Consider the following 21,985-nt stretch of genomic DNA (forward strand, 5'->3'; position numbering starts at 1 on the left):
ACTGAACCACTTTTGTTCCCCAGGTTTTAACGATGGCAAATCAGATCTATTGATAGAAAGGAATTTATTTAGGGTTCCAAATGATCAGACAAAAGATCTTCATCAGAATTATTTACTGCACAAGACAAACACTAAAACTACCAGGAGTATAGGATAAGACAGGACAGTGCTCTACACTAAAGCAATTGTTGAAGCAATTCTGCTCAAGCTGGCAAAAAAGCAATAATTCTTAATTAGAGATGGATGGAACTCCCCCAGACCAATGCTCGTGGGGAGATCTCTGCTCTCAGCCTCCAGCAGTGACCTTGGGGGGTCCCCAGCCAAGGCAGGAATCTCCACACACCCCTCCAAGAAGGGTTCTTATGGAAGAAGCTGCCCCTGGGAAAGGGGACTGGCCCTTTGTGGTCAAAAGGGATGGACTGACAGTCACTGGACTCCAGGGGTTGCCTCAACATCAGGGGGTTCATTCGGGGTGGAAGCAGCGGCCGAAGCTCTTCCCGCAGTCGGGGCACTGGTAGGGCTTCTCTTACTGGTGGGTACGTTTGTGTTTGGTCAAGGTAGAGCTGTGGGGGAAGCTCTTCCCACACTCCCCACACTTGTAGGGCCTTTCCCCGGTGTGGATGCGCCGGTGGGTGCTGAGGTGGTAGTTGTGCTTGAAGCCCTTCCCGCAGTCGGTGCAGCGGAAGGGCCTCTCATCCGTGTGCGTCCGCTCATGCCTGTAGAGATGTGAGCTGGTCTTAAACCTCTTCCCACATTTCAAGCACTTGTAGGGCTGTTCCCTAGTGTGGATGAGCTGATGGGTGCGGAGGCTGGAGCTGTCCCTGAAGCTCTTTCCACATTCCCCACACGTATAGGGCCGTTCCCCAGTGTGGATGGCCTGGTGTCGGATCAGGTTGGAGCTGTTCTTGAAGCTCTTCCCACAATCATTACACACGTAGGGCCGTTCCCCAGTGTGGACCTGCTGGTGTTTGATCAGGTGGAAGCTCTGGTTGAAGCTCTTCCCACATTCCCCACATGCGTAGGGACGTGCCCCAGTGTGGATGTGCTGGTGTCGGATCAGGTGGGAGTTGTTCTTGAAGCTCTTCCCACATTCCAAGCACCTGAAGGGCTTCTCTCTGCTGGGAGGCTGATCAGGGACCACCAGGTCAGAGCTCCAGCTCAAGCTCCGGCCGCCTTCCCGGCACAGGCTGGCTCTTTCCTCCTCAGAGCACCCTGGGCTGGCTTTGGAGCCCCTCCTGAGGGGGGATCTCCGGCCCTTTTCCTCCCCGCTGCCTTCCTGCGCCGGGGAGCCCTTCAAAACGGCCTCTCCCACCAGGGTCTCACGGGGGGATTTGTCCTCCGGGCTCTCCGTCCTCAGCTCGGGGCCTGGGGCAGGAAGCAAGAAGGACAGGGAGGGGATTTGCCTCCGGCCCACAGGGAAGGCCAAGGACATCCCCCCAACTCCGGCCCCGGCAGGACGGCGGCGCCAGCGGGGTTGTCCTGCAGCCGGGGCCATGCTCGGCTGACAGAGCCAGCACAACACCCGCCCAAAGGGACACTGACTTCCTCCTCACCTGCCTGGGGGGCCCAAGGCATCTTCCTCTTCCTCGCAGCCTCCTCCTCCATCTGCCCAAGCTTTGGGAAGGACAAATCCTGATAGGGGGAAAACAAGGGCTGAGCGTGTTGGCTTGGGGGTTCCTCCTGCCCAAGTCCATCTCTAGAACTCACCGGGCATCCTGTGACCATAAAAACCTCCAAAACACCAAGATTCAGCCCAGAAAAACTGAAGCCACCAACAAGATTCAGGCAAAACCCCCTCAGAAATAGCAAGAAAACCCTCACCACCCCAAACTGCAAAAAGTTGAGATTCAGCTAAAAAATACTCCAAAATATGAAGGTTCAGCCCAAAAAAAGTGATGGGGACTGATTTTAACCCTCCAGCAGGAAAGTCGTTTGATTTCAAGCTCGTCTTCAAGGCGCGGCGTGGGATTGGAGCCTGGGCTCTAATTAACCTCTCCTGTGCTACCAAACAGCAGGAGCTGTATGGCCAAGGGACAAACTGTGATCCCTGTCAGTGTCCATGGTCCCTGTCAGTGTCCTTCAGGGAAATCGGGAGGAGGAAATGAAGAAACTGGTTTGGAACTAAACTGGTGTTAAAGTGGGAAAAACCTCCTTCCATGGAAATAAAACTTAGACAGTTTTTCCTGGGCTGAACGAGCTCATTCAGAGATGAAGGAGTGGGACTTCTGTCAACACTTGTGCTGGTTTCTCTGGACACTCGTGTTCCTTCAGAGAGCCCCTGGAAACACTCTGCTGTTCACTCCCAGTGCCACCAGTGCCTGGGTCCTGTCTGCAGCAGCAGATTGCAGTGGGATGGGAGAAATGCTTTTCTGAGCCTCTGGGCTGGACACAGGCACAGCCTGACCCTGAACCCAAGGGAAACAAAGACAAATTCCACGGCTTTAGCTGGACCAAGGTTGGGGGGGTTTCCTGAGGGCAGCACTAACCAGACTTTTGTGTGTGTGTGTGAGACAGGCAGAACCACAAATGCCTTGTTATTGCTTATTATTTGTAATATCTTATAGATATATCATACAACACCTAAGAATGGATTCTGTAGAATATGTACCATATATATGATACAGAATATATCTGATTATTGCTTTATCTGTCTGTCCAGACAGATATTGTGTATGAAGAGTATATTGAGTATTTGAGGGATATGTTCCTCTCACTACCCTGTGAGTAGTGAAATGTGAGCAGGAACTGCAGATGCTCAAGGGGCAGCAGGACCAAGTCAGGGGCCTGGGGGGGCCTGGGGGGCTTTGGGGTGCGGGAGGGTCCTGGGGGAGCTGAGGAGGGGCTTTGGGGATTGGGGGGGCAGACCACCACAGACCAGCACAGACCAGTACCTCCTCCCTGCTCCCTACATCTCTCCTGGAGCTGGGCCACATTGTCCTAGGATACCTGAGCTCCCCCCAGTGCCCTCCCAGTACAGCCCAGTGCCCCCAGTACAGCCCATTGTGTTCCTGTCCCAGGGTGTGGGTGATCCCTCTTTAGGAGGGTTGGAAGGGATTTGGGAGGGGGAGCTGGGGGAGATTTGAAGGGAACTGGAGGAGTTGGATGAAGATTTGGGGGGGGTTGGGGGTCTTTGGGTGTATTTGGGGAAGTTAAAACAGGTTTTGGGGGCATTGGGGCATCAAAGGGATCTGTGGAGGGAGGGGATTAAAGGGAAAATGGAGGTTGGTGACACTCTGGGGGGGTTAAAGGGGCCTGGGGGCGAGAGAAGGGGCTGCACCAACAGCAAGTGAGTCCTGAGAACCCCCTGGTGTCCCCAAGACCCTCTTGCTGTCCGCAGTTCCCCTCTTGACACCTTGAGACCCCCCTTGTGTCTCCAATGCCCCCAGGGCCTCTCCATGGCTCCAGTTCCCCCCTTGACACCCCCAATTCCACTGTTCCCAAACCCCTCTCCACTGTTCCCAAACCCCATCCCTGATGTCCCCAACCCTCCATCTCACCCCAGGAGCCCCCCTGGACCCTCTGACCACAAAAATGCCTTTCCCCCCCTGCTCACAGAAAGGCCAAGGGCATCTGGGGACATGCTGGGGACAGTTGGGGGGCTTTGGGGGGCACTGGGGGATTACTGGGGGATACTGGGACACACGGAGGGGAACCAAGGGGCACTGGGAGGGACTGGGAGGTTACTGAGAGACACTGGGAGGGCACTGGGAGGGACTGGAGGTGAACTGGGGCACACTGGGGGGCACTGGCAGAGAACTGGGGAGTTACTGGGGGATTATCAGGACACACCAGGGAACACTGGGAGGTTACCAAGCCATAGTGGGGGTTAATGGATGCTCACTGGGATACATTGGGAGGTTACTGGGGGGTTACTGGGCCATACTGAGGGTCAGTGGGAGGTGATTGGGATATACTGGGGGCATTGGGATTCCCTTACCCGCATGTAGTATATCTCCCTCCTCCGAATTTAGGGGCATCCATAGGACCCCTCCCCTGGGGGCTGGGGGACCCCCCGAACCCCACTGATGGGCTTTAGGGGACTCCCCAAGATGCCCTCAAACCCCCTGAAATCCCCCCCTCGACCCATTGAAACCTCCTCAAGGTCCCCTCAAATCCCCTCAGAGACCTCATCCCTCCCCAGCACCCCCTAAACCCTCTCAGTGACCCGCAAAACCCACCTGGGATCCCCCAAGCCCATTCAGGGACCCTCCAATCGCCCTCAGGGACCCTCAAAACCGTCTGCGACCCCTTAAACCCCCTAGAGACCCCAAAACTGCAGAAAAGGTCTCTGCGAAGCCCCCCCGGACCCCTAAACCTACTCAGAGACCCCCAAAGACCACCTGGGACACCCCAAATCTCCTCAAAAAAAAACAAAAACAGAACCCTAAGAGACCCCCAAACCTCTTCAGGGACCTTCAACCTCCCCCCTGAGTCCCTTCAGGGACCCCTCAAAACGTCCCCGGGAACCCCCGAACCACCCCCGCTAAACCCTCCCGAGCCCTCCAGCCTTTCCACCCACACCCGCGCTCCCCGCAGCCCCCGAGGGGATCCCCAGACCCCGCTCTCGCCGCCCCCCCGCCAACTCACCCAGCGAAGTGCAGCGGCCGCAGGCGAGTCCTCCTCACTCCCGACCACGAGGACAAAATGGCGCCCGCTCCGCGCGCCCTCCGCCTTTACAGACCCGCCCCGCAGCCAATCAGCGCGCGGCCACGGCCCCTGCCCGCCCTTCGCCACGCCCCCACCTGCGCGGTGCATTGTGGGAGTTGTATTCCCTGCGGTGGGGGAGGACCGGACTTGTTGGGGTTTAGTTTTTCTGTCTTCTTTTATTTTCTCTTTTTTATTTCTTTCTTTTCTTTCTTTTTTCTTTCTTCTTTCCTTTTTCTCTTTTTTTCTTTCTCGTTCTTCTTTTTTCTTTGTTCTTTTTTTTTTTCAATTTTTTCCTGTTTTTTCTTTCTTGTTTTCTCTTTTTTTTCTCCTTTTTCTTTCTTTTTCTTCCTTTTCTTTGTTTTTATCTTTCTTTTTCTTTTTTTCCCCCTTTTTCCTTTTTTTTTTATACATTGTTTTCTATCAGTTGGATGTTCAATCAGTTGTACTTTCAAGGAAAATGTAAACACATATCAAAAAAATCTCCAGGTATATATTTTGCCACAACAGATAATCTGGCATTGTTCCAGGTTTGTGAGGATTCCCAAGATCACAAACACTGAGACACCAAGGGTGGAAGCCAAGCAACTTTATCCTGTCCCTTGCCACAGCCTTCAATCCACACCCAGCCCTGGATTTCTGCAAAGCTGCTGGGCAGGAGCAGGAGATGGAGCTGGTGCTCGGCGGGAGGGGCAGCAACAACAAACCCGTGTCTTTGGCACAGGGGAAGGAATTTAGTGCTTGAGGGGTTACATTCCACAGGCTCCCCTGGGGATCAGCTTATGCTTGGACAGTGAGAACAGCAAGAACATTCCTCATAAAAATGCCAGAGGGAAGGGAGCGGAGGGGGAGCAGGGGCAGGAAAAGGAAGCAGAGCGATGGAAGATGGGCTGGGGCGGTCGGGGCTGGGGGAAGGCAGGCTGGACAATGCCTTGTTTGGTCCAGCAGCTGGACCAGCTCCACGGCAGATGTCGGGGGAGCCTCTGCCACAGGGACATGGACAAACAGAGGCTACAAAAGCTCTCAGAGGGGTTGGGGGCTCTGGGCGGGGCTGCGCTCTCGCCTCAAGCCAGGATATCCCAGGGCAGTGGAACAGCAATTCCTGTCAGCTCCCAGCAAAGATTATTGGGGTTTGCACTGGGGAAATATTGACGCTCCAGCTTCTTCTTCTCTTTTTAGAACTTTGAGCTTGCAGTCAGGTAGAAGGGCTGGTGGGGGAGTGGGAAGAGACCCACTGAGGGACACATCTCATCCCTCAGTTAGATGGAGCTAAACCCCTAACCTTGCTTAGGAATAGCTGCTGATGCTCAGTTGTCTTCTTTCCCTTCTGCTTTAGTGGGATATTACATTTCCCTGCAGTACTGGTGATAGAATGCTATGTCAGCTGGAATGGTTTGGTTCTTACAGAAAGAATAAATGCATTTTAAGGAAGGTATTTTTACATAGGTGTACAAGTTTCGAGCTGGCTTCCTGCCAAGTCCCCCGAAACTCGACAACAAGGACCCGCCTCCCAGAGAGGGAAAAGAAGAAAAACCAAGCAGCCAAAGCTATAGCAAAAAATATGTATATATATATATATGTATATTTATATATAAGACAGATACACGAAAGGGGAATACCACACACCAGGGGGGGAAGGGGGGGGGGGGGAGGAAAAAAAAGGAGAAGGACAAAAAGGGGCAAGGACCGAACAAGTCAAACAGCCAGTCGAAGGCAAACTAGCAAGAATCTCACCACTTCCCTTCGAACAGGCAGGATGGCCAGACACGGTCCTTGGCTCTCCCCTCACGCGTGGCAGATAACGGCAGTCACTGTAGGCCTCGGCTCCAGATAAGCCCAACCGAAACAGGGACCCACCGTTCTCGAACCTCGCCGGAGAGGAAAGAGGGCGAACTCTCTTATCAATGCCTTATTTATACCCTGGGTTACGTAAAGGAATAGCATGGAATACTTCCTTGGTCACCTTCCTAGTTCCTTCCTGGTTACAAGCTGGTTTCCAGGAAGGCCTAGACTGAAACCATCACATTCTCCACCCCTTATTCCATACTATTTCTTTACGTAACACCTGTATATTGTGTTTGTCTCTATCCCGTACATATACACATATATATATATAGTCCATGTTTATTTTTTCTCGAAGGTTGTCGTCTGTCATTGAAGATCAGCACCACCAGCAACTCGATTTGTGTTCTTGGCCCTTTCGTCATAATCACAGTTCCGGTTTAGGGCTGGCTCATTGGTTTGGGCTGTGTCATCATCGGCCATCCTTAGATTCTCGTATCAGCTTCGTTTGGGTCTCTCTTTTTTTTTTTTTCCGTCTGGTGTCTGGTCTCCTGTAAAATACAACTCAAGGCACAGAATTAGTTTTTTCCCAGGCTTAGGTTTCCTTGAGGCACACATTGGACCTCTCCATCCTTCCTCATAACCCACCAAGTATATCCAGGCCCTTGAGCAAAGACAATCCCACGAATGGGTTTGTCTTGGCCTGAGGGAGGAGTGATCCAAACGGCCTTACCTAACATACCTTTTAGATGGATCGCTGGAACTTTGTCTCCATCTACAGTGTGGAGGGACTCTGCTTGGGCAGGACCAGCTCGGTTGACAGAGCCTCGGGTGTTGACTAGCCAGGTGGCCTTGGCTAAATTCTTGTCCCAATTTTTGTAAGTTCCCCCACCTAGTGCCTTTAGAGTCGTCTTCAACAGTCCATTACACCTTTCTACTTTTCCTGCAGCAGGTGCATGATATGGAATGTGATATACCCATTCAATACCATGCTCCTGTGCCCAAATGGCCACTAGACTGTTTTTGAAATGAGTCCCGTTGTCTGACTCAATTCGCTCTGGAGTGCCATGTCTCCACAGGACCTGCTTCTCAAGGCCTAGGATGGTGTTTCGGGCTGTTGCATGCGGTACCGAATATGTTTCTAACCATCCGGTGGTTGCTTCCACCATGGTAAGCACATAGCGTTTACCTTGGCGGGTCTGTGGCAATGTGATGTAATCAATCTACCAGGCCTCTCCATACTTATACTTCTCCCAACGTCCACCATACCACAGGGGCTTCAGTCTTTTCGCCTGCTTAATAGCGGCACAGGTCTCGCAATCATGGATAACTTCAGAAATGATATCCATGGTTAAATCCACCCCTCGGTCTCGTGCCCATCTGTGAGTGGCATCTCGGCCTTGATGACCGGAAGCATCATGGGCCCATCGAGCCAGAAACAGCTCTCCCTTCTGCTGCCAGTCTAGGTCTACTTGTGACACCCCTATCTGTGCAGCTCGGTCCGCTTCTCTGTTGTTATTATGTTCTTCATTAGCTTGCTTCTTGGACACATGGGCATCTACATGGTGGACTCTCACATTCAGACTCTTCGCTCTGGCAGCGATGTCCTGCCACAAGTCAGCAGCCCAGATGGGTTTTCCTCCACGCCTCCAGTTCATCTTCTTCCATCGGTCTAACCATCCCCATAGAGCATTGGCTATCATCCACGAGTCTGTGTAGAGGTAGAGTCTCGGCCATCCTTCTCGTTCGGCGATGTCCAGGGCCAATTGGACGGCTTTGAGCTCTGCAAATTGACTCGACCCGCCTTGACCCTCAGTAGCTTCTGCCACTCGTCGGGTGGGACTCCAAACGGCTGCTTTCCACTTCCGGTTCCTTCCTACAATACGGCAAGAACCATCAGTGAAAAGGGCATAACACCTTTCTTCATCTGGCAGCTGATCAAATGGCGGAGCTTCTTCAGCTCGGCTCACTGGCTCTTCTTCTTCTTCTGCCAGACTGAAGTTCCCACCTTCAGGCCAATTTGTGATAACCTCCAGAATTCCAGGGCGATTTGAGCTTCCCAATCGTACACGCTGCGTAATCAAGGCTATCCACTTGCTCCATGTGGCATCAGTGGCATGATGCGTAGGGGGTACCTTCCCTTTGAACATCCAGCTCAAGACTGGTAATCGGGGTGCCAGGAAGAGCTGTGCTTCAGTACCAATTACCTCTGTAGCTGCTCGTATACCTTCATACGCCGCTAAGATTTCCTTTTCCACAGGGGTGTAATTAGCCTCAGAACCTCTGTAGCTTCGGCTCCAGAAACCCAGTGGTCGCCCTCGTGTCTCGCCAGGCACCTTTTGCCAGAGGCTCCAGGAGGGACCTTTATCTCCAGCTGCAGAGTAGAGTACATTCTTTACATCTGGTCCCGTTCTAACTGGTCCAAGAGCCACGGCATGTGCAATTTCTTGCTTGATCTGCCTGAAAGCTTGTTGTTGCTCAGGACCCCACTGGAAGTTGTTCTTTTTACGGGTCACAAAGTAAAGAGGGCTCACAATCTGACTGTATTCTGGGATATGCATCCTCCAGAAACCTATTGCTCCCAGAAAAGCTTGGGTTTCTTTCTTGTTTGTGGGGGGAGCCATTGCTACAATCTTGTTGATTATGTCTGTTGGTATCTGGCGTCGTCCATCTTGCCATTTCACCCCTAGGAATTGGATCTCTCGGGCAGGTCCCTTGACTTTGCTCTTCTTGATAGCGAAACCGGCCTCGAGGAGAATCTGGATGATCGTCTGTCCTTTTTTGAAAACTTCTTCTGCTGTATCCCCCCATACAATGATGTCATCGATGTACTGGATGTGTTCGGGAGCCTTACCTTTCTCTAGTGTGGCCTGGATCAGTCCATGGCAGATGGTTGGACTGTGTTTCCACCCCTGGGGCAGTCGATTCCAGGTGTATTGAATGCCCCTCCAGGTGAAAGCAAACTGTGGCCTGCACTCTGCCGCTAAGGGAATGGAGAAAAACGCGTTGGCTATGTCGATGGTGGCGTACCACTTTGCTGTCTTGGACTCCAACTCGTATTGGAGCTCCAACATATCTGGCACGGCAGCACTCAACGGTGGCGTAACTTCATTTAAGCCACGATAGTCCACAGTCAGTCTCCACTCTCCATCGGATTTACGCACAGGCCAGATGGGGCTGTTGAAGGGTGAATGGGTTCTGCTGACCACCCCTTGGCTCTCCAACTTCCGGATCATTTTGTGGATAGGGATCACAGCATCTCGGTTTGTCCGATACTGTCGTCTGTGCACAGTTGTTGTGGCTATTGGCACTTCTTGATCTTTAACTTGCAGTAATCCTACAATGGAAGGGTCTTCTGAGAGGCCAGGAAGGGCAGACAATTGCTTGGACTCCTCTTCAATCACCGAGGCTATACCAAAAGCCCACCGGTACCCTTTCGGGTCCTTGAAGTATCCTCTCCTTAAGTAGTCCATACCAAGGATGCTAGGGGCTTCTGGCCCCATCACAATGGGACGCTTTTCCCATTGGTCTCCCGTCAAGCTCATGTCTGCCTCTACCACTGACAATTCTTGAGACCCTCCGGTCACTCCAGAAATAGTAACAGTCTCGGTACTCTTATACTCCGAAGGCATTACAGTACACTGGGCTCCAGTATCTATCAAGGCCTGGTATCTCTGAGGATCCGATGTGCCAGGCCATCGAACCCACACAGCCCAGTAAACTCGGTTATCTTCTTGGTCCCTCTCCTTCTCCTGGCAGAAGGCAGGGCCCCTCTACTGGTCTTGATCAGAGCATTCGTCGTCAGAGTTTGACTTTGACTTCTTAGACTTTTTACCGTTGTCGAAGCGGACCTCCATCTTCTCGTGTTTCGGCGATCGCAGTTTCTTTTCTAAGAAATCTCCGTCTACTACATAGACAACTTTCTTGTCAGTCTTCTTTCGCTTCAGCTCCCTCACTCTAGCTTCAAGCTTAAAAGTGGGTTCACCATCCCACTTCTTCATGTTTTCTCCTTTACTACGAAGGTATGCCCATAGTTGGTTACGTGGCCAACGCTTAGAGTTCTCTTTCCTTTGACTTGTGAATGACAGGGACCGTGAGCGAGATCGAGACCAGGATCGAGGTCTAGGCCGAGGTCGTCTTTGTCGGTCCCGCCATGATCTTCCCATTGGCCTTTCCTGGTAATCTCTATACCTTCTGTCCTCTCTTTCTCTAAGGTCGTCCTCATATCTGGAATATTCATAATCTCTCTCCATTCTTTCCCTATCATAGGGGTGTCGGTATAGAGGGTCGAAGGGGTCTTCCAGATTTTCCTCTATGCTCCTCATCCAAGCACACATGGTGTCCACACTTGGTTCATCCATCTTTGGATGATATGCGGTTATCAAGCAATACCTATATGGTTTAGGGGCACCTTGAATTACCTTCTTCCACATTGGTTGTGTGCAAGGAACATTCTCGGGAACTTGGATGTCATAATATTCTGGATCAGAGTAGACAATTTCCTGCATGGCCAATTCCCGCAGGTATTGGATGCCTTCTTCCGCAGTCCTCCACCTTCTCGAAGAACTCTTGAGGGACTCCTTAAACGGGTATTTCGCCCTCACAGCATGAAGAATTCGGAGCCAAAGACTGGATGCCGTTTTCTCCCTTCCCATTTCTTGTTCTATCTTAGGGTCTCGGGCAATGGATCCCAGTTGTCGTGCTTCATCACCTTCAATTATGTGACTATCAGCTCCCTTGTCCCAGCATCGCACCAGCCAGGCGAGGATTTGTTCACCAGGCAAGCGCATATAATCTCTCCGTAAATCTCTAAGCTCTCTTGTGGTCAGTGATTGTATAATTTCGCTTTCTCGCATTATTTCTTGTCCATCTCTCCCACGTAGAATCTTTTCTACCTCCCTCTTTACTCTTCCGCTCTTACGTGGAACCGCTCCTGCCTCCTCCCTGTATCTCTCACGTGGAGATGGAGACTGGGCATGCCATGGGGATAAGCTTCTATGTTGTTCATGCCGTGGAGATGGACTTCTACGCCGTTCATACCGTGGGGACGGACTCCTACGTCGTTCACGCCGCGGAGATGAACTTCTACGTCGTTCACGCCGTGGAGATGGACTTCTACGTCGTTCACACTGTGGAGATGGACTTCTACGTCGTTCACGCCGTGGAGATGGACTTCTACGTCGTTCACGATACCCAGCCGGTGGAGGTAGCGAGTAGTCTCTCGGGTGCCAAGATAAGGGCTTCTTCCAATCATCCACACCTCCAAGAGAAGGTTGGGTCTGGAGGGGTAGAGATAATTCCCCCTCCAATTGAGGGGGATGCTTTGGCTCCTTCTTTGCGTCCTTTGTAACACTGAATTTGTAGTCAGGATATAAATCATCAAGCGACAATATACCACCGGCCATTTGTGCTGTTGCTTTCTTTTCTCTTGGTGCTGTTCTGTATTCCTTTGGGCGTGCCCCAAGTTCTTTTGGACGTGCTCCTTCCCGTGTAGCCGTTTCTTCCTCTCTGGTAGCTGCTTCTTCTCTTCCAATCGCTCCTTCCTCAGTCACAACCACTTCTTCCTCTCTCGCAGTCGCGCCTTCATCACTTGCTGTTGCTCCTTCTCCCATTGCTGCCGCTCCTTCGTTCACTACATCCTCTGTTCCTTCTTCTTCTTCTTCTCTTTCTTCTGTGCGTTCTGGTTGCGGAGATGGGTCCGTAAGTTCCTCGATCTCCCTTACCCACGTCTTCTTCTTCTTTATAGGGGCAATGATGATCTTCCGGTTCTTAGCTTGAGTCCCGGTTCTAGTGGACTTAGTAGAAATGTCATTGACTTCAAGTTGTGTTTGGACCCCAACTTCTGTGGACCTAATAGGGACATCACTGGTTTCAAGTGGCGTGGTTTGGGTCTCTGTGTCGACCTTAGCCCTCTGAAGGTGGTCTATGGCAGCTCGATAAGCATTAGCCAGGCCCCAGCACAAAGCGGAGAATTGCATATTCGGATCTTTGTAGGAAAAACACCCTTCTGCCAAACAGTGGGCCATCTCACCAGAATCAAACATTTGTTCTGGTGTGAACTCCCAATTAATGGGGGGTGACACACGTCCTACTAATCTACCGAAATCTCCCCAAGCTCCATGCCACCCGGGGACTGGCCTGTCTGCAGCCCTTTCCAAAGTTCCAGCGAATCCCTTTGAGGTGTGATCTTTCCTACAAGAGGGAGAGCAACGGAACCCCATTCTTCCAAGTTTAAGGAGCACTTCCAGTACCTTTATCAATGACAGTACTGTTGCAATAAGATTTATATAGTAATTAGAGCCGATTTTAACCATGGGGATCTCCTTTACCAAACCTTCGATGTCAAAATTAAAGGATGGAAGCAATTCGTTCCATCCATCCTCAAGGTCTGGACGTCTCCCTGTAGAGTAGCCTAACACAGGTGTAAAGACGGCTAGAATTATAAGACAAATTAATGAAATAGCCATTGCTTTTTGTTATTATTTCTTCTTGATCCCAAAACAAACTTTTGTTTTATATAAACAAAGTTTCCTTGGCTGTTTTCCCAGACTCTGGCAGTGTTCCCAGACCTGTTCCCAAAACAATAGATTGGCTTGCAAAACAACACCGAGCTTAGCTGTCTTCCTGGAAAATGTTTATCAAAACAAGCCAAACTTAACCAAAATATCCCACTCCTGACACCAAAAATGTTGTACAAGTTTCGAGCTGGCTTCCTGCCAAGTCCCCCGAAACTCGACAACAAGGACCCGCCTCCCAGAGAGGGAAAAGAAGAAAAACCAAGCAGCCAAAGCTATAGCAAAAAATATGTATATATATATATATGTATATTTATATATAAGACAGATACACGAAAGGGGAATACCACACACCAGGGGGGGAAGGGGGGGGGGGGGAGGAAAAAAAAGGAGAAGGACAAAAAGGGGCAAGGACCGAACAAGTCAAACAGCCAGTCGAAGGCAAACTAGCAAGAATCTCACCACTTCCCTTCGAACAGGCAGGATGGCCAGACACGGTCCTTGGCTCTCCCCTCACGCGTGGCAGATAACGGCAGTCACTGTAGGCCTCGGCTCCAGATAAGCCCAACCGAAACAGGGACCCACCGTTCTCGAACCTCGCCGGAGAGGAAAGAGGGCGAACTCTCTTATCAATGCCTTATTTATACCCTGGGTTACGTAAAGGAATAGCATGGAATACTTCCTTGGTCACCTTCCTAGTTCCTTCCTGGTTACAAGCTGGTTTCCAGGAAGGCCTAGACTGAAACCATCACAATAGGTGAGGCCTCCAAAAAAACCCAAAAAACCCAAAAGGTAATAGAAGTGTATAACAAAGTGAACTTTGGGCTTTTCTTTTAAATTCTTGGGTAGAAAAGCCATCCCAGTGAGGGACAGCAATTTATTCAGTTGTTGAAAAAAACCCCACCAACAAACAAAAAAAGAAATCTGACTTTGTTCTCTTTCAGATTTGTTTTTGATCATAAGAATCCTTCTAGTGAAAAGGGCTAATTTACTCTCTCTAAAGAAATATTTAAGTGTGGTTATCATAATATCACAGGTGCTGAAAATGTCAAAAATAGGACATGGACCTTGAACCTGTTCCTGTGTTTAGGATGTGGTGCTTAACATTCAAGAAACAATAAAACTGTGGCTCATTTATTAAGGTATCATCTCAAAATGTTCACTCTTGCTCTGTAAAGACATGCCACAAGGATTGTAGAAAGCTTGCAGTATCCCAGGAAGTACATGTGGTATTTTATTTGTGTAAATATAAGATTATATTATACATATTTTATACATATATATAATATATATAATTATATTTTATATAAAATTTTCAGGATTCTGCTGGCAATGCTCCATAACTAAAGTAAGTTTTCCCTTTGGTGCTGCATGAGTTTATGATTTAATTATTACTGACATTCCACCAGTCATATTATTAGCTTCACCAAAGGAAAGGGAAATAATCCTGTATTAATTAAAGAGAGCAACTGAATTCCCTCAGTCACCTTATCCTTGGCTGTCTGAGACAGTGATGCACTTCAGTTTCCCTACAGAAACTTCCACTAAAAAAGAGCTTGGGAAAATAGTGAGAGATCCATATTGAAGGGTGTGCCTGAATTATCTTTGGGGAGGAGACCTTTTTTGGTGGGTGACAAGCAATGTACCTGTGGCTCTCTTTTTCTTTCTGGGTTCTTTTTCCCTTTCTTTTTGTCAGAGGCTTTGGAAAAGGTGTTTTGTCAAGAGAATAATATTCATTTATAACCATGTGAACGGTTTCTATCCTATACAAGTGAAGGCACTCACCTAAATACCCATACCCATGCCTTTGAAAATAAAACAAGGAGAAAATATGGAGTATTTGTTTGAGACCAGAAAAACTGAAGGTAGTTCAGTAACATGGAAAGGTAATTGCTGTTACTGCACAGAGACATTTATTTCTATGCTGGAACTGAGGGTAGCACCAAAATCTAAAAGCCTTGCTCTGTGCCTTTGTGAACACACTGTGGGTAAGTTCAAAGGAGCATTCAGAGATGGTGTTGTGTGAGCCTTTTTCCCTAAGATCAAAACAAGGAGTAATTAATGCTAAATCCAGCAGGTGGCTTTTTCTCTTTATTCCCAATCTCTAATTAAAGAAACATAACTCTGATGTGATCTCACTCTGTGCTCCAGTGACATTAACATTAGAACAAGATTGTCACTGTCTACTGGTCTCTTGTGCTCATCACTGGAAGGCACTTGGTGCACCCCTGGATATCCTGCTAATGAGGTAAAAAAACTAACCCTTCTAAAGTTCCAGATTTTCCTCACCTGTTTGGACACAGTTGGACAAACTGGACCAAGTTATTACTTGAAAGCCACCTGCTGGATTTAGCATTAATTATTCTTTGTTTTGATCATAGAGGAAAAAAGCTCACACAACACAATCTCTGTGGACCCAACAGAGAAAACATCCCCAGGGTCTTGTTAGAGCACAAACCTGCAAACAGGGATGACAGGTCAGAGAATCACAGAATCATCAACGTTGGAAGAGACCTTCCAGATCTTCTAGTCCAACTGTCAACCCAGCACCACCAGAATCACCCCTAAACCCCATCCCAAAGCTCTACATCCAGATGCCACCTGAATGCTTCCAGAGACTCCACCACCTCCCTGGGCTACTTGTTCCAATGCCTGAGCACTCTCTCAGGGGAAAGTGTTTTTGAATATCTAATAGGAACCTTGCCCGATGCCCGATTTAAGGCCGTTTCCTCTCTTCCTGTCACTGAAGACTTTGCAGAAGAGACCAACCCCCACACTCACTAAAGCCTCCTTTCAGGTCATTACAGAGAGCAATGAGGCCCCCCCTGAGCCTCCCCTTCTCCACACTCAACAAGCCCAGTTCCCTCAGCCGTCCCTCAGCAGACATGTTTTCCAGAGCCTTCCCCAGCTCTGTTCCCTTCTCTGGACACGCTCCAGCCCCTCAAGGGCCTTTTGGCACTGAGGGTGGGGTGCCACTGAGTGCCCCCAGCACTCCAGGTGGGGCCTCCCCAGTGCCCAGCACACAGGGGCAATCAGTTCTCTGCTCCTGCTGGCCACACTCTTCTCCACAAAGGCCACGATGCCCTTGGCCTTCTTGCCCCCCTGGGCACACTCTGCCTCATATCCAGCTGCTGTCAAGCAGCACCTCCAAGTCCCTTCCTGCTGAGCAGCTCTCCAGCCCCTCTGCCCCCAGCCTGGAGCATTCCAGGGGGTTGTTGGGAGCCAAGGGCAGGCCCTGACACTTGGCCTTCTTGATCCAGCCTGTCCAGATCCCTCTGCAGAGCCTTCCTGCCCTCCAGCACATCCACACTCACACCCAGATCAGTCAGTCTCCCAAACAGGACAAAGTCTGACCACCAGCAGTCCAGGGTGTCAGTTCTGCTGCCCTCTTCTTCCTCCACCCAGAATGTAAAACTCCATCATTTGGGGGTCTCTGTGCCCATCAGCTCCGACCACCACATCCCCCACCAGTCACAGAATCATGGAATGGTTTGGGTTGGAAGGGACCTTAAAGAGCATCTCAGTCCAACCCCCTGCCATGGGCAGGGACACCTTCCACCAGACTCAGAGCTCAGAGCCCCATCCAACCTGGCCGTGAACACTTCCAGGGATGGGGCAGCCAGAACTTCTCTTAGCAACCTGTGCCAGGATCTCACTACCATCACAGTCCACAAATTCTTCCTTATATCCCTAATATTTAGCCCTTCCCTTTCTCAGTGTGAAGCTATTCTCCTTGTCCTGTCACTCCAGGCCCTTGTAAATAGTCTCTCTCCATCTTTCTGGTTGGCTCCCTGAAGGGAAGCACTGGAAGGCCACAATTAGGTCACCCCAAAGCCTTTTGTTCTCCAGCCGGAACAATCCCAATTCTCTCAGCCTTTCCTCACAGCAGAGCTGCTCCATCCCTCTGATCCCATTGATGGTCTCCTCTGGACTCACTCCAGCAGGTCCATGTCCTTCCTGTGCTGGAGCCCAGAGCTGGAGGCAGCTCTGCAGGGGTGACAACATTGCAGCCCTGTGTGTTCCAACAAGGACACTGTGGAACCTCCTGGAGTAAAGGGGTCATTGTGACACTGTAGGGCCTTCTGGAGTCAAAGAACCCTGGGACACTGTGGAATCTCATGGAATCAAGGGAGCATCGTGACAATGTGAAAACTCATGGAATTAAGAGGCCATTGTGACACTGCAAGGCCTCATGGAACCAAAGGAACCCTGGGAGACTGTGGAAACTCATGGAATCAAGGGGCTATTGTGGCGCTCCAGGGCCTCATGAAATCAAAGGAATCCTGGGGCACTGTGGAAACTCATGGAACCAAGGGTTCATTGTGCCATGAAGGGCCTCATGGAACCAAGGGAGCCCTGAGACATTTTGGGACCTCATAGAATCAGGGGCCATTGTGACACTGAGGAACCTCAGGGACTCAAAAGCCACTGTGACACTGCAGGGCCTCATGGAACCAAAGGAACCCTGGGACAATGTGGAACCACATGGAATTACTAGGCCACTGTGAAACTCCAGGGCCTCATGGAACCAAAAGAGCCCTGAGACTTTTCAGAACCTCATGGAATCAAGGGGCCACTGTGACACTGCAGAGCATCATGGAGACAAAGGGACCCACGTCACACTGGACCTCAAGAAATTGAGGGCCCTTATTGGCACTGTGGAACCTCATGGAACCAATGGGCCATTGTGACATTGTAAGGCCTCACAGAACCAAAGGATTCCTGGGACACTGTGGAATCTCATGGAACCAAGGGGCCACTGTGACATGTGGGGCCTCCTAGAACCAAAGGAGTCCTGAGACATTTTGCAAACTCATGGAATCAAGGGTCCATTATCACACTGCAGAGCCTTACGAAGCCAAATGGACCCTGAGACTCTGTGGAACCTCATGGAATCTAGTGGCCATTCCCACACTGTAAAACCTCATGGATACTGCCAGGTTCCCATTATTAAGAGACACCTCTGCCCAAATTCGGCTGAAAAAGAAATCATGTGCCAAAGTCAGCAGTCTAGGTTTGATTTAACAGTAAATAGGGGGGAGAGAGAGAGAAAGAAATAGAAAGAGAGAAAAGAAAGGGGTGGTGAGAAGCCAGTGAGAGAGAGACAGAGATGAAGTAAATGTATCACACCATGGAGATCCCTGAGGCTCCCACCGGTCCTTCTTCACCCTGCTCTGCTCGGTGGAGGGTCCCCAAGTTGTGCTTCTGGGCTATCACTTTTATACAGCCCAGGCCCCGGGTATTCAGGGGGGTAGATGCTGTTCCCACAGCTTGGGCTGGCACTTCTACAAGGACTTGCTTCCTTTCCCACACCTTGCCACGGTGGGAGTTTTGCCCGGTGTGCTTCCAGTCTGCAGGTGGGAATCTTTGTCTGGATGGGTTCCCCAGACCTGCCTTACCAGCCCTGGCTTCCTGTTGGGGCTGTCTGCTCTTTCCCACAGTCTGCACAGTGCAATTCTGTCCTGGGGGCTACTTCCAAAGCTTCATTTCTGTTTAGGCCTTGGAATTAAATGCCTTCCTGTTTGCCACCAGTGCTTATGTGTTGTGGTGCCTTATGGGATTTTCCTGCTTTGACAGTGTTTTGAGACAGTTCACTGTGCCCTTCAAGTCCTTCCATGTGCACACACACACACCCCACTCTCACCAGTGTCTGGCCCTCCAAAGAACACCAGACCTGATGATTTGTAGCTCCCACTCCAGTGGTTGGTACTTGGACCTCCCTCTGTACCCAGAGCTCAGAGCTCCCTTGTCCCAGAAAGTTTAAAGAGATTGTGCCTCATTCTGCCAAGACAACCCTTGAAACAAAGTGTCCCTCTGTGCTTCCTGGGAGAAGAGCACTCTATTGTCATCTTCCAAAACCTTGGAGAGGTCCCAGAGATCTCCCAGGAAGGAATTTGGGGCCTCAAGCACATGACTTGAGAGGCTGAGGACTCAGGGGTCAGTGGTGTGAAAATTGAGGACAGTAGAGGAGTAGCCTGAGAGGTCTAGAAGGGGGGTGTGAGAGCTGGTGGAGCTTTTCTTCCTGCCAGAAAACAGCCTAAGAAAGAACTAGTGCCATCAAGGGCAGCTGGGGTGGCCTAGACTGGTGACAAGAAGTCAGAACTTTCCCTCCAAGGTCAGTGTTGTGGTGCAATATGTCACCAAGAAGGAGTCTGGATGAGCCCAAGGCTTTGTGTGTGCAGGAAGAGCCAGGGAGGACGCAGAGATGTCAGTGCAGGAAGGTGCCAGCCAGGTGGGGCAGCTGGGGGGATGACGACAGCCTGCAGGGAAAGGGGCAGGGCATGGACACCGTAGGACAGCCTGGGCTGGAGAGGAGTCAGGGATGGGGAGAAGCTGAAAGGCCCTGACACAGCCACCTTCTGCAGGCCTTTGGCCATGGCTGCTGTCTGTGCCCCTGAGGCCAGGAGGAGGGGAGTGCCCCTTGCAGCCCTGGGGCCTCATGGCCTCCTTGTCCCTGCTCAGCAGCCTGGCAGGTGCCACCCCATGGTCCTGCCCTTGGCATTGCCCATCCCATATCCCAGTGCCCCAGGAAGAGCCATTAGGAATGAGGCAGGGACAGGATCTGCCTTCCCAGGGGCTGGGGTTCAGGGCTTGGTCCTCTGGATTAAGGAAACAAGTCAAAGTTTATTCAGCATCAGAGCCACCTTTCCCTTGCTTGTCCATCCTTGTCCATCACTGTCTGCAGTTTTCTGCTCTAACTGGAACCCAGGGACACGTTCTCAGTTGTGTCCCTCAGTGAGACTTATTAGCACTACAAGAAACTTCAGTGTTTCAATCTCATTTTGACTTCTTGAAAAGTTTGAACTTCCTCTCAGGAACTGAGTCTCACATAAACAACACCAAACCCCCCTGAGGGTCATGAAATGCCTCGGGGCTGTTGCTGTGCTGCTGAGCTGGGCCAGGCTCCTGGCACACAGGGCAGTGCTGCAGATAGACAGCTCTGCTGGTGAGCAGCTCCTCTGCACAGCCCAGCAGGGCTGAGGGCACTGCCAGGGTAGCTCAGGGACACCAGCAGGGCACAGACAGAGCTTCAAGGGGCTCAGCACTGGCAGGAGGGCTAAGAGCTCCCTGCAGGAGGAATCTTGGCAGGGCTGCACATGGTGAGTCTGTGGCTGCAGGGCAGTGCAGGGGCAGCTCCTGGAGGCATCTCCTAAAGCTGGCCCAGCCCCACTGATGGGATGGGGGAGCAGGGGCTGTTTTGGGGCACTTTGGAAGAGCTGTGAAGCCGGGGGTGCAGTCAGGGGTGCCCAGGGCTGTGGGGCAGAGCAGGGTTCTGCAGCCCAGGGTGCTGTGCTGGGCAGGGACTCTGCTGCCTGCCAGGGGCAGCTCTCAGCCGGCCCGGGGAGCTGCTGCCAGGGCTGGGGCAGAAGGGCTGTGGGCAAGGAGCAAACCTGGCAGCTGAGGGAGGATCTTTTCCATGTCTCGCTGTTGCAGGGTCAGACCTGCTCACAGCTCCAGACCACTACACCGTATTGAATGGAGAATTGTTTGCAAAGCTCACAAAAGACAGGGGCTACAGGAAAAGAATTAGTTCTGAGGTGTCTTTCCTCTCAGAAATGAATATTTCAGGCAGAGTCAGAAATGAGCACAGGATCCTGGGCAGTGCTGAGCCTTCCCTTGGGGGTGGGCACTCTCCTGTCCCAGCCCTTGGCTTCTCTGCAGGAGGGCTCCTGTCCTCCTCTGTCCAGCACAGCTGCACCTCTGGGCTGGCACAGGGGACACTTCACAGAGCTGCCCTTGGAAACAACATTGTCCTGCTCTCATCACTGCACACGCATTTGTGGATGTGGTTTTTAATATTTATTTGTGTGAAATCAAAGTGAATGCAGCACAAGGGAAAGAGCAGGGCAGATAGGAAACAGGTTGAAGGACTCCGCAGCTCTCCTGGATCTACTTTAAACCACAGAGAGCTGAGCCCTTTTGCCACTTGTCTTTTCTAATGACTCCTCTCATTTTTAGCAATAAAAATGAGAATTTTTACTCCTAAAAAGAACAGTCTGCAGATTTAATGGTGGAACATATCTAACAGAAGAATTATTCTAAGGACAATAGAAGCCTCTGTTCTGCAGTCCGCACTCTTGTGATGAGGGGGGTCAAAAACGGAGCTTTTCCATTAAAGGTAAGTTACATCTAAAACCCCTTTGATCATGAGAGCTGTCACAAACCAGCTCCATGTTCCCACTGCAGCAGAGCAAAGCTGAGCCCTTGGCAGCACATGGGCACAATTCTTGAGGCTCACACCACTCTGAGCCAGCATAAGGGAAACACAATTATTTTGAGGGGATTACTATGAAAGATGGAGTATCTTTGCTGAGAGGGGTATCTCCTAATTCTTCCCTGTCTTCTCCTGTTTTGAACAGATCCTGTACTAATGAACAGCAAATGTCCAACAGCAGCTCCATGGCCCAGTTCCTCCTCCTGGCATTCACAGACAGGCGGGAGCTGCAGCTCCTGCACTTCTGGCTCTTCCTGGCCATCTCCCTGGCTGCCCTCCTGGCCAACGGCCTCATCCTCAGCGCCGTAGCCTGTGACCACCACCTGCACACCCCCATGGGCTTCTTCCTGCTCAACCTCTCCCTCACAGACCTGGGATCCATCTGCACCACTGTCCCCAAAGCCATGCACAATTCCCTCTGGGACACCACAACCATCTCCTATGCAGGATGTGCTGCACAGCTCTTTTTACTTTTCTTTTTCATGTCAGTAGAGTATTTCCTCCTCACCATCATGTGCTATGACCGCTACATTGCCATCTGCAAACCCCTGCACTACGGGACCCTCCTGGGCAGCAGAGCTTGTGCCCACATGGCAGCAGCTGCCTGGGCCACTGGCTTTCTCAATGCTCTGCTGCACACAGCCAATACATTTTCTCTGCCCCTGTGCCAGGGCAATGCCCTGGGCCAGTTCTTCTGTGAAATCCCACACATCCTCAAGCTCTCCTGCTCACACTCAGGCTACCTCAGGGAAATTGGGCTCATTGGGGTTAGTGTTTCTTTTTTTTTTGTTTTTTTTGTTTTCATTGTTTTCTCCTATGTGCAGATCTT

General features: G+C 50.8%; 1 protein-coding gene and 1 pseudogene across 1 annotated transcript in view; one reads left to right on the forward strand and one right to left on the reverse strand.

The window, feature by feature from the left end:
• The window catches only part of LOC135405029 (zinc finger protein 271-like), a 278,014-nt pseudogene that overhangs the window by 94,767 nt on the left and 161,262 nt on the right, over positions 1-21,985 (forward strand).
• The window catches only part of LOC135404681 (zinc finger protein 501-like), a 47,352-nt gene continuing 25,455 nt past the window's right edge, over positions 89-21,985 (reverse strand). The window contains exon 3 of the mRNA XM_064639419.1: positions 89-983. Coding sequence (XP_064495489.1) covers positions 527-983 — 457 coding nt within the window. The 3' untranslated portion in view covers positions 89-526. The remainder of the gene's footprint in view (positions 984-21,985) is intronic.

This window comes from Pseudopipra pipra, chromosome W (assembly GCF_036250125.1).
Source record: "Pseudopipra pipra isolate bDixPip1 chromosome W, bDixPip1.hap1, whole genome shotgun sequence".
Lineage (NCBI taxonomy): Eukaryota > Metazoa > Chordata > Aves > Passeriformes > Pipridae > Pseudopipra > Pseudopipra pipra.